General features: G+C 40.0%; 1 protein-coding gene across 4 annotated transcripts in view; it reads right to left on the minus strand.

Moving 5' to 3' along the window:
• Positions 1 to 2,429: 2,429 nt before the first annotated feature.
• Positions 2,430 to 12,931, minus strand: part of MTM1 (myotubularin 1) — a 59,666-nt gene continuing 49,164 nt past the window's right edge. For 2 of the 4 annotated variants that reach the window (XM_060250090.1, XM_060250091.1), the window contains exons 12-15: positions 12,253 to 12,345; positions 11,744 to 11,857; positions 9,184 to 9,360; positions 2,430 to 4,674 (exon numbers count right to left, since the gene is read on the minus strand). In XM_060250090.1, coding sequence (XP_060106073.1) covers positions 4,510 to 4,674; positions 9,184 to 9,360; positions 11,744 to 11,857; positions 12,253 to 12,345 — 549 coding nt within the window. In that variant the 3' untranslated portion in view covers positions 2,430 to 4,509. The remainder of the gene's footprint in view (positions 4,675 to 9,183; positions 9,361 to 11,743; positions 11,858 to 12,252; positions 12,346 to 12,931) is intronic. The other 2 variants (XM_060250092.1, XM_060250093.1) reach the window with 1 other exon arrangement.

The following is a 12,931-nucleotide window of genomic DNA, read 5'->3' on the forward strand; positions in this document are numbered from 1 at the left end:
ACTGCTTACATAGAGGTTAATGAATTAAACTAGGAGCTGGGATACCTTGTTTTGAATCCCTAATCTACCATGGAAGCTCAGTGGGTGACCTTGGGCCAGTCAGTCTAACCCAGGAAATGGGCCATCTTTCCTGTTTTGGATGGGGCTATGCTCCCACCAAAAGATCAGGTTTGTAGCTTTGGGGTGCTTTTGGACCTAGGCCAGGGGCGCCTTTCAGCAGCTTGGCTGGTGAGCCAGCTGGGGCCCTTTGTGGCCAGAAAAGATCTTGCCATTGACACATGCCCCGGTAACATCTAGATTAGGTTACTGCAATGTGGAAAAGACAGAAGGCAAAAGAAGGGGATGGCGAAAGATGAGATGGCTGGACAGTGTTACTGATGTAACGAACATGAATTTGAGCAGACTTCAGAAGATGGTAGAAGACAGGAGGGCCTGGCGTGACTTGGTCCATGGGGTCACAGAGTCAGACGTGACTGTGCAACTGAACAACAATGTGCATAGTATAGAAAGCAACAGCCAAAGCGTTAACTAACGTGGATCAGAGGAACCATTATCACTCCAGTCTTGCTCCATCTGCAATGGCTTCCAGTTTGCTTCAGATCAAGACATCAATATTAACCTTTAAAGCCTAGTGCGGCCTGGGACCAACATACCTTAAAGATTGCCTTCTCCCATATGAATCTACTTGCTCATCCTGGTCATCATTGGAGGTGCTGCTTCAGTTGCACCCACCACCTGAAGCTAGACTGAAGCATGATCTCCAATCATGGCACTAAACCTATGGAACTCCCTCAAGTAGGTTCAACCATCTCCCTCTATCCATGTCTTTTGTCAGCAGATGAAGTCTTTTTTTTGTCTCCTCTGGCATACCCCCTTCAGTAAGTTATTAGTCCTCCTTCGGCATTGGGTTTTAAATTGAATTATCATTTTAACTGTAATTGTTTTAATTTTCACCAACTTGTGGATCCTGATTGGAATTTAAAGTGATATTAAAATGTTTTAAATAAAATAAACCTCTCACACAGGATTGTCACAAGGATAAGAGGGAGGAGGGAGAACAATGTGTCTCCTGTTGGGGAGAAAAGTATACATCTTATGTTTTTAAAAAAACCCACCCAAATCTAACACAGTACTTGTCAAATGGTCTTTTAAAATAGATGAGCCCCTTTTATAGCTATCCAGCTAAAATGAGTACCTGTTTGCTGGGGGGAAAGTGTAGATGACTGTGGAAGGTAATGGCAAACCACCCCGTAAAAAGTCTGCCATGAAAACGTTGTGAAAGCAACATCATCCTAGAGTCGGAAACGACTGGTGCTTGCACAGGGAACTACCTTTGCCTTTTTTTTTTTTAGCTAATGCAAAAATGGAACACTCCTAGTTTGTGAGGAGTAGCAGACTCCCTCCAATTTAGGGAATGAAATAGTCTCCCCCCCTGAGGGTTGGCATCTTAGTTTCCAAATAACCTCAAAATGCTAGCCAGAAAACTAGTTGCCAGTTGATTAGTTGCCAGAATCCAACAGCTCAGCCCTAGGAATTGCCCAAATAGCACCAAGGAGGTACAATGACTGATAAGCTCACCATTATTGCTTCAGGTATAATACTATTTGCATTCTGTTTTCCAATGCAGAGACTATCACTGTAGAGCTACTAGGCAATGGAAATTTTCAGTTCAGGACCAGTTCAGGTTGCTTGTGAGGCTGTTCTATTTCTATTACAGAAATTTCAGGCCCCTTCTCCGCCCCCCTCCCCAGTTATTAACCTTCCAGAAAAGTTCCTGCTGTCTCCATCACAAAGGCCCTTCCAATTAAAGGGTGAACTTGATTCAAATTTGAGTGAAGGCCTTTTGAGTGGTGCCACTCTGGAAATCAGCTACCTTTCAAGGCCCTCATCTTGTAAGCCAAATACAGACAATTTAAGTATCTCACTGAAGCTTGCTTTTAAAGCAGAGCATATGTGATTTTACTGTATTGTTTTAAGGACCCTAGGGGATGCAGACCCACCATAGGGTAGAGGTGACTTGCTGTGCTCTTTAAAGCACTGGTAAGCTGGAAGGATAGAATTTGGGGGGTGGGTCTACAAAAGTGTAAATAAATAAATCTCCAGGTTGCTGAAGGCATATTGCAGGAAACATCCACCTACCAGTTAGCATCCTGCCAACAAATAACCACACAAACAACAACTACTGGTTTGCAAAAAAAAAACCCCAAACCCAATATGGGTAGCCACTTTCCTAATTAAGCAATTTTATATGTAATGCTGTCAAGCATATTGGAAGAAAACTAGTAGATATACAATGTAAAGACAAGCAAACTCTAAACCATTTTGCTTGTGTAGTGTTTTGCCTACTTTAGGAGATTTCTCCATAAAAGGCACAACTAAACCAGACCATCTCCAAATTACCTGTTCAACAGAATTAAAACACAGCAATCTTTCTTCAAAACACAGCTGTAGTGTTTAATTAAGTCTGCAGTTACCCAGTAAGGAATGGTGGTGTTTTTTTTTATTATTTCATATGACTGAAGCAGGTTTTCTTTAAAAAAAAAATACACAAGTGAATTCTCATCAAGTTACACTTTCCCAAATAACTACAAAAATCAAAATGCAGTATCACCTGTATTGGTGACAACATAAACCAATAGCATATTGCTAATGAGAAGGCAAATGAATTTAATTGGTTTTATGATATTTGTCCACATGCATGCACACACACACACACACACACCACAGTTGAGCACATAGTGTTTTACTTAGTAAAAACAAACAAAACATCAATTTGTCTGTACGTGACAGAATGAAAAGACAAAATGCACACATATTTCTCGTGGGTATATAACCAGCACAATGCTTTAGGGTGGTGATAAATAGCATATTTAAAATTGCAAGCGAACGAAAGGCAATTATATGAGAGTGCATAGTTTCTCAGCTGCAGAGTCATCCTCTGCGATTTAAAACCAGCTGATGGGATAAATGTGTTTCCTTGTAATTCAAGTTACATATTTAATATTTCAGATTTGTCTCCCTTATGAACAAACCATCTATATGTGCACTCAGATACAGAAGAGGTAAGAGTCACAAAAGTGAAATTTAGAGGACAAAACCCAAGTAGAAATAAAAGCATGCATTAGCAGGCTGAACTTGTTACTAGTAACTACTTCAGTCTATTCCTGAAGAAGGTAGTGCAAATTTTGTAATATACTATTTACTGTATTAATGTGCTCCATTTTTCTTGCAATGAAAAAATACTATTTCTAAAATATTCCAATGTCCTCTAAAATTAAGAAATTTATAGCATTTTATGGACTGACCTTAAACTTCAAACCCAAAATATTTACACTTTACAAAAAAGGCTATGTATTTCATACATTTATATTTAATTTACACATTATCCTATAATATCCTTGCGCCACCTTATATTTTGTAGGTTACATGTACAATAATTTACAAATGGCAAAAACCCTCAAGGAGTCAAAATACTTTAAAAATAACATTAGCTATGAACAGTCCTTTGCAAATCCTATTCTTCAAGATGTTCTGAATGGACCAAATACCATTTAAAACGCTAAATCCTACACAAAATATGCATTAAAATATCAAGTTGCAAGTTTTGTGCTGGCTTCACAAGTGCTTGTAATATTTGTAAAAGATTCCTGAAAGAAACAAATTATAAAATTTAACAGGAGATTTGCATGAAGACAGCAAAATAAAGATCTACAAAATTTCTCTTTCAGTGCGCTTACTTTTCCCCGTAAATAGATTTAATATAATTCATAAAAGACTACTCCATTAAGGGATGAGGGTACACAGAAAATACACAGAGGCCACTATGTCTCATCTCAAATGTTAATTTACTTTGGAAATAAGGCTGCTGCTCTGAATAGGCACACATTTTTAGGAAATTTTAGCTGTGATAGCTTATTGCCAACGTTGCAACAACTGTGTATAAGAAAGTATAATTCACACAGTAATTGCTCCTCAAAAGTATGTTTTGTGACAACACAAGGCAACTTTGCAGTTAACTTTCTTCTCCAAACTTCACTAAGAGGATGATGCTCCAAAGATGTGTGCATGTGGTTGTGCAAAGCCCCCCAACAGCATCAATGGCACTTCACTCAGTATATGAAATTAAACATGCATTTTAAGTCTGTGCAGGAAGGAGTCCCTAGAGGAAACTGAATTCATGCTCCTCTAATGTGATGATACGTATTAATGAAAGCAATTTAGCTAAATAGATTTGGGTTTTGTGCAGGGCAAGTGGAGGTGGGGGAGAAATACTCAGCTTTTAAAAATATTCTGACTGCTAGTTAGACAACAATGTTGCCAGGCCATAGGTTTTGAAAGGCACATAAATCCATTTGAAAAGCCAGCTTGTGTACACACCCTCTTTTACAGGACAAAGAGTTCAGGAAGAAGCTATACATAAGGCATCAATGTTTTTTCTTGTCTATTACAGCAGAATAAGCACCACTTATGATGACAAGTTTCCAAGAAGAAAAGCCAACCATTCTCCCCTCAAAAGTGAGTTTGTACATGGGACATCATCTGTGAGGAAGAGGATGAGGAAGATGAATTGGAAAGTTTTGGATTGTTTGTTATTTGCAGTTCTTCTAGTCGCCTCATGTAATCGTCACGCAATGCCAACAGCTCCATGTAACGCTGTTCCACAGGATTCTGCTGCTAGACAAAGTACAAAGGTTATTGTTTAAGTGCTGACAACCATACACCAAGACTACATATGAATTTCCACATAATGGAAACCTCCATCAACAAGTCTCTGAATTCACAAATTTATTTTTGGGAGAAAGTTTCTCCCAAAGAAATCTCAGTAAACTGAAGTTATGCATCCTGAAACCTCTTTTCAAAGACACTTTTAAGTTAATAGCAATGTTGCTATTTTTACTACATCCCATTTCAAACATATAAGCAATGGTCCTAACCTTCTACGAATCATAATAAGCAGAAGAAGAATTGCAGATTTATACCCCGCCCTTCTCTCTGAATCAGAGACAGAACGGCTTACAATCTCCTATATCTTCTCCCCCCACAACAGACACCCTGTGAGGTGGGTGGGGCTGAGAGGGCTCTCGACAGCAGCTGCCCTTTCAAGGACAACCTCTGCCAGAGCTATGGCTAACCCAAGGTCATTCCAGCAGGTGCAAGTGGAGGAGTGGAGAATCAAACCCGGTTCTCCCAGATAAGAGTCCACACACTTAACCACTACATCAAACTGGCTCTGAAGTGGCACATCAAATCCTGGTCTTGACTTTTAAAAATCATGCAAGTCAGCAGTTTTGTGACAGTTATTTCATTTAAAATCAGTCTAATATATATACCCTCAGTATTTAAAGATTATATCTAGGTCAAGTCTTTGCACATGTCAATCTGGAGTTTACCCATAAATGTTTGACAATTTCTCACATTTGTGACACTGCATATAACCATATTAAGAAATATTTTTTCCCCTGAGGAAAAGCATGAGCTCTATTCAATATACACTACAGGGCAAACAGTCTTCCAATTTTATAATTCCCAAAGTGCAAAACAATTTCCTAACCCTTCTATTTTGCTAGTATCTTTTGTGCTGACTGTCCTAGAAGGCAGACATGAACCCACTGTGCCTTTTCTCCATCCCTGTTTTCAACCCACTCACCACCAAGCCAAATAAAAGCAAAGGCAACCAGGCAAACAATCCATCTCTGTGATAGCTACAACTGGGGAGTCCCACCATCTGCTGTAAAAGATTTAGTTTCCCATTTTTGAATTATGGTTGTGTCTCTTTGCTATGGCCTGTGGCTAAAACAAATAAAATGTGACTAATTTTCCCAGTAAATTAATTAGTACTTTCACTTTTCTAAAATACCTTCCTTATCCACAAAGATCTTCTAAAATAAACAGACAAGATTTACTGTGGCCGCAACTCTGAAAGATGTACAGAACACTTATCGGGCTTTCTTCCAGCTCTCAAAATGCTGTAAATAATATTGGAGCCATTACAGGAAAGTGCTGTCTTAAGGCTGCTGCTCCTTTCTAGTGGCTCACTGATAAAGCCTGTTTGTCAAACAGAGACACTCTCTTCTCTTTTCACTCCCAGCTGTTCTTCCAAATCTCAAGGATAAGCAGCATCAAGTGTGTACCGTATTTTTCTGCCTAGAGGATCTGCTTTGAAAACAGCTAAGCAGCAATACAAAAGTGAAAAGCTCCCAGAACAACCTCAAGGAAACCACAGGGCTCAATGAAGAAGCAGAAAAAAGGATGGGTGACATTTAACTCTATAGGAGTTGTAAAAACTCTTGCTCCTAAAGCACATTTCTGTGATGCAAGCTTGCCCATGTATGGCTTCAGATGTTCCTCCAAAGCAGGAACACAGATGGTCAGGTAAATCATACATTAGTTGGACCCCTTCTGCTTAACACTGAAGAGTGGGGGAGCTATATGTCACCCCATACAGGGAGATGGAAACTCCAGACACGGGAACATTTCATTCATCTTGCTGTGAGGGGAGAAGCACCTTCCTCCCATAAACGTTTACTAAAAGAACACAAATGACTTAGACATATGCTTTCCTTGCACCACTACAATATCCAAAGCCTCTCTAATGGCCTGTTCATAGATTAGCACACTTGAACGAGGCCTCTGGTTCTAAGCCAGGGATTTCACCCATGATTGTAAGTGGACACCAAATTTATTACTTGCAAATGGTGCCATCTTAAAATACAGAGCTGAAACAGACCCTTAAGTCAGTGGATAAATCCTCTGAAAATATTCATCTACATTTCATTGTTACTACATAACCCAGCAGCCATTTAACATAGTCATGGACTTGGTCTTTAAATCACAGCAAAAGCCTCTCCAGATCTTAATGTAGGCACAACACTGGTTGTATTTGGGATTACTCCAGTTCTGAAGCATCAGCATCTTGTTAACCTAGTCAGAATCTCAATCTGCAGAAGGCTTTAACTTTTAAGAGTTGCAGTGTAGTTATCCCTAGAGTAACCCACAGCTGAACTGTGTATAATCATGAACAGAAAATTATTCAAACAGCAGCTTCCAGGTTATCCCAGACCTAGGAGAAATTAACTCTCTTGACTGGCTCCAATGCACTTCATTCAAAGTCACAAAAAGCAATTATGCCTTGTGCAATGGGCAAGCAGAACAATGATCATAGTTGGCAGAACCAGGGTGAACCCAGCAGCCACTCTCCCTTTAGTTGTTTCAGCTCCTCATTCCCCCACCTTCATGTGTTCCCTCTGCAAACACAGCCCACAACATACAGGCCAGGCAAGGAGGAAGAGGAGTTTGCCTGGCTATGTAGGGCAAAACAGATCAGATAAAATAACAATTTTCTTTCTTTCTTTTTAAAATCTCCGCTGCCAGGTAGAGTGTGTGTGTGTATGCATGCGTGCATATTTGGAAGTCATGATTGACTTCTGGAGACCCCTAGTGGAGCTTGGACACTCAGAGAGGTGACTTGCTATTGCCTGCCTCTGCATCCCAGCCCTGGTATTCTTTGGCGGTCTTCCATCCAAGTACTTGCCAGGTTGGTCCTGCTTAGCTTCTGAGATCTGACAAGATCAGGCTTGCCTGGGCTATCCAAATCAGGGCCGAAAGCAGCAATTTCAAATGGTCCACCTGCTGTTTAGGGGTGTGATATGAATGTGGCTTCACCAAATCCTGCAGGAGGCCTTACCCGTTTGAGGTTTCTACACTGTAATTACCTGTAAGCTCTTTCTTTTTGCTTGTGACACAGAGTTCAGGCAATGTTATAGTGATCCGTGATAATTCAATATCACATGTGGATGGCATCGCTTAGTGACAGGAAACTTGCTAGAACATAACAATAGTTGTACCCTGATGAACAGAATACTTTGAGCTTCAGCACTTTGCACTGCTGGACTCCACCTTCAAGCTACAATTTTGTAATCAGCTCTGGCTGACAGGACCCTGCAACTGTTTTGTGTGTGTGTGTTTGCGCATACCTGAAGTCAGCACTTACCTGTCTAATAGGTCCAAATAAGATTATCTGGGGTAGGACTATGTAGGTAGGACCATCTCTGAGTGTCCCCTGCCTTGAAAACTCCACAGGATTGCCATAAGTCAGTGGCAGCTTGAGGGCACTTTCCACAACCATTTAATTTCTAATACTGTACACATGCCATTTCATTCAACAGGATTTTTATCTTTATCAAAATTATTAGCAACCTACAGAATGGGCATGGAACTTAAGCTTTGCTTCTGTCTGTGTGCATTTTTGTCTATTGTGGAAAGCAGTCCTTTACTAAGCAACACTTCCTTCTGGCACTAGCTGCTTTTTAGCTCATTGAAAGATGCTGGACTTGCATGAGTAGAACCCCAATGCTGCAGGAACATCCCTCCACAGCAGAGGACTGATTGCCCCTGCAGCACAAGCAGAAGCAAGGCTTAGGACCCAAGTCAATCTTTTATGCATTTTATATAATTTCAGCTGATAATCCTTAATATAAATGTTCCAACATTCTGCACTATATCATGTTTTAGATTTTGCAACTTGTAGGTCTGATACATTTTCAAGTACATTTTGTACAGCGATTCAGCTCAAGCCAGCTTCCTTTATCATTAGCCATTCTTCCTGGTTGCATCAAAAGAAGAATGAGAGAAAGGCTGTTCTCCAATGGCGTTATCTAGAATCAACTGCCATCTGGGCTCTTCCTCTCACATAACAGTTCCCACCAGCAGCCATTCCACCAGCCCACTAGCAACAGCTATACAACTTACCCAGGTGCCTATATTTCCTTCATTTCCTCTTCCCTTTACCTTTTGTATGGTACCTACTGTACTGTAAAGTAGTGTTTTGAACTGTAAACTGCTTTGAATGCAGTGGCAGAAAGGAAATGCATTAATGTATCAAATAAGTGTTCTATTTTTAGGTTTAATCTACTGCCAAATTATTTAAAAAAATGATAATACTGATAAAATTTGATATTTTTATTTTTTTCATTGACCTGATGTATTTTCTATTATTCTAAGCTGCCTTTATGTCAGCTTGTCTTTGTTTATAAACAGTTCACAGTTCTACAAAGTTCCATGCAAAAAATATTAGTCCTGTAACATAATGCCTGGCGTGACTTTGTCCATGGGATCGCAAAGAGTCGGACTTGACTGTGCGACTGAACAAAATATAACCTTCCCCCTTCTTTTGTAGTTGCTTACTTGTTGTCTAATCCTTGGATTCCACCGAATATAATAATTGACCCAAAGTTCCAAGTGGCGCATACTTGCAACAGGATAAAGAGCACGATTCAATTCTTTAGTATAAAAGGGATTGGTATACTTTGATTTTGCACTGTTGAGCAGTGACCACAGAGATACAGTTTTTTCACTCAACTTCTGCAAAGCAAAATAATCAGCATTAATTTCTAATTTTCACACACAATATTACAGTTTGTCTTCGTGGTTTTTACACTTCAAGGCTTGTAGAGACGTAACATTCATGCAAACTGGAAGCCTACCAACATGCATATCAGAAGCACTCCATCCCCACCATGTACCCAACACATACAATCACTGTATTGTGTCAATTGGGGCAACACAGGGATTTTTCCACAGGGACCATGTGCTTCTTATACACATTGGCAGGCTCCCATTTTCTGTGAACTTAGCTTCTGCACAAGCCTTTCAAATAGCCACTAACTAGGTACTTAAATGTAGCAGACACAAGCCATACACTTCAATAAAGATCAAAATGTGATCCTCTCAACCTAACTGAGCAAACAGTGTTGTTACAAGGATAAAGTGGGAAGGAGGGAACCACATACATTCTTCCTTGGAGGAATGGCTGGCTAATTAATAAAGTAGCTCTTCAAATGGCAGACCTTAAAACTGATTTTAAATTGCACATAAGTAACAAACTCACTTTAACAAAAATTCAATTATTACTTGTTTTGCCCAGCTCTGCTACCAAATATCTCTATGTGGAATGCAGGGCTTTTTTTTTTTAGCAAGAATGCACAGGAATACAGTTCCGGCTGGCTTGGTATCAGGAGGTATAGCCTAATATGCAAATGAGTTTCTGCTGGACTTTCCCTACAAAAATAAGCCCTATGCAAAACAATGGTGATGCCGGGGATATGGCCTAATACGCAAATGAGTTCCTGCTGGGCTTTTTGTATGAAAAAAGTCCTGGTGGAATGTGTAGTTTATAATAACCAGGAAGAAAATAAAGTCACACCAGTAAGTAAGGGGGGTGGGTGGGAAGGGAGGTTCAAGGTACAAGAGAGAGCAGTTTATTTGACCTTTTAAATTAAAGAAACTACAGGAAAACAAGCAGGAAAACTGCAGGGACTCGCATTTTCCCCTCCCGCACTGTTCCCTGTTTCTTTTCCCTAAAAGCCCCTACAGCCTTCCCCTCTTCCTGCTTCTTTCCCCTCTTCCTGCTTCCTTCTCTACTTCCTACACATCAGTCAACCTTTTTCTGCACCCCCTTTTAGGTTTTCCCTCCCCAGGCAGAGCTGGTGTTAGGATTTTTGGTGCCCTAGGTGAGCTGCCCACTAGCGCCACCTCCCAATTAAAAAAAAATTAAGGAGAAATGAAGAAGCTTGAAACTATTTACATTTTTAATGTACAGATATTTATTTTAAATTTTAATTTTTTAAAAAATTGTGAGATTAAGCAATAAAAGTTATGAGAATATTACTTGGTCCTTTTAGCTGGAGGTGCCAGGGACAAGACCTTCACATGACCATTTCTACTTGATCCTTTTAGTTGGTGCTAGTGACAAGATCTTGTACATGCGAGAAAGATGCTCTACCACTGAGCTATGGCTCCCACCCCATGCCTCTGTTAAAGTAGAGTACAAAGGATGAGTGGGAGCATACAACTTCAACAGGAGCCAATTTTTAGAAACTGTCATTGGCTCTTCTTCAGCTTTTACAATTGGTTAATTTATCCCTGTTGGGCTCCAAGGAGCAGACTGAAAAAGCCTTCCACTTTTGCATTTCCCAGGTCTGGAACACAAAACCAGCCGGGCAACTTCTGTGCTTCATAGAGCCTGCTTTCTATTGGGGAAGGCAGGCTCCAAGGAGCACATATGCTGTGCGTGGGGAGAGGCCTATTCCCATGCACCGGCCATGTACCCAGGAAAAAAACTTTGCATGGTGCTGGCCACTAGGCATGACCCAGCTACACATGTAGAGTCTGTAAGATTTGTGGGACACCTCATTTTCCCCATATAACCCTCCTCATACTATTTCCATTTTACTTCTCCTGGTAGTTCCCATATCCTCACTTTTCCTAGCTTCCTTTTCTTTTTCCTACCTACCCACCTTTCATCTGCCTCTATCTTCAGTTATGATTATTTACTTCATTTGTACTTCACCACTCTCTACCATGGCCCAAAGCAACACACCATTCTCTTCACCTCCATTTTATCTTCAACAACTCTGTGAAGCAGGTCAAGCTGAGAACATGTAACTTACCCAAAGCCACCAGGTGAGTTTGCATGGCCAACTGGAAATTCAAACCTAGGTCTCTCAGTCTGGAAGAATCATGCATATCAGGTGGTAGCAAGTTGCCCAATAGGTGCTGTGAGTCCTCCCTCCAAAGGCCAGAATACCCCTCATTTAAATTCCAGACTTTTCTGCAAACCTGGAGCTTTTCTCATAGTTGCAGAAAGATCTGACTTGTCTGTTTATGGCTTTGGTCTCCAAATTTAAGTATCCATAGATTTTGCCATGTTAAGAATTAGATATATGTCACACCATATCACACTTACCTCTCTTTCTCTTGCAGAATCACAACTATACAAGAATGTACCAAAGCGACAGCTGTACAAGTGATCCAGAATAGTAATCAAAAATTGCTCATTGAATTCAAAAGCTGTAGGAAACTATGGGAAGAAAAAGTTCAAATCAGTGAAATACACATACACATCAAATAATATTACCCTAAGTCCTTTGTAGAGGGGTGGACTATAAATACATTAAAAATGAGAAACTGTGCGACATTTTGTTATTTAGCAGCAAGTCTGTTTTACTGGGGAACACTTACTGAAGTATTCAAATGTCTTGACCAAACTTCTGTTAGTTGCTTGATCATGCAAGACAATTTTGGTTTGTACCCCCAAGATTCATAGCTTACTCTGCAGATAGTGAATTATTTGAGAAAATTACTGAACAATTTACAGAGGTCTACCAGAATGAAATAAATAATGTTACTATTTTGTAACTGATATCACTACACCTAACTGATATCACTACACCGTATTCTGTGAAGACAACTTACTTGCTTAGACATCTGCCATACACAGTCAATAAACTGGAGGAAAATGGGTGATCTGTCAGCATCGGCATGATTTTTGTCTCCATGGCCAATTCTCTGGAATGAATCAAGAAAACCCCACCTGCATCAATTAACTCTGTCCTTGGGAGTAACTGATCTTTACACTGAATGTTAAGGATAACTTTAAGCCCCCTTACACTGAATGGCAATAGTGTAGATGCAACAAATCATGAAATCTTGATTAATAATTTGCATTTTCCACAAACTGAATGATGGCAACAGGCCAAAGGTAAGGCTAGATTTTCCTTAATGAATGGAGAATACACAATCTAGGATGAAGCCTTGTGTCATCCAGAAGTCAAAGATTATCTGTTATGTAAGGTCCGAGCAGCATTTCCCTTACTAGTGAAATCAATCAATGGGACTTTACAACTGTCCCACTGTGGTTCATTTACACTCTTCATTTTCTTCAGTTAAGAGATGCCGGACTTTTAAGTCCAACTGTGTACAAGTGGACGGAGTTCCACTTCCACTTTCCTTTGGTTGCAATCATGTGCTCCGTATGCAGCTTTCCCACCTTGTTTAATGCCCAAAGGTATTTCATAAAGAAATGATGAACCTGCTGCATTTAAGAAAATGCATTCTTTCTCAAATGCATCAGTTTCACAGATCATAAGGAAAG

Source organism: Heteronotia binoei, chromosome 11, assembly GCF_032191835.1.
Source record: "Heteronotia binoei isolate CCM8104 ecotype False Entrance Well chromosome 11, APGP_CSIRO_Hbin_v1, whole genome shotgun sequence".
Taxonomy (NCBI): domain Eukaryota; kingdom Metazoa; phylum Chordata; class Lepidosauria; order Squamata; family Gekkonidae; genus Heteronotia; species Heteronotia binoei.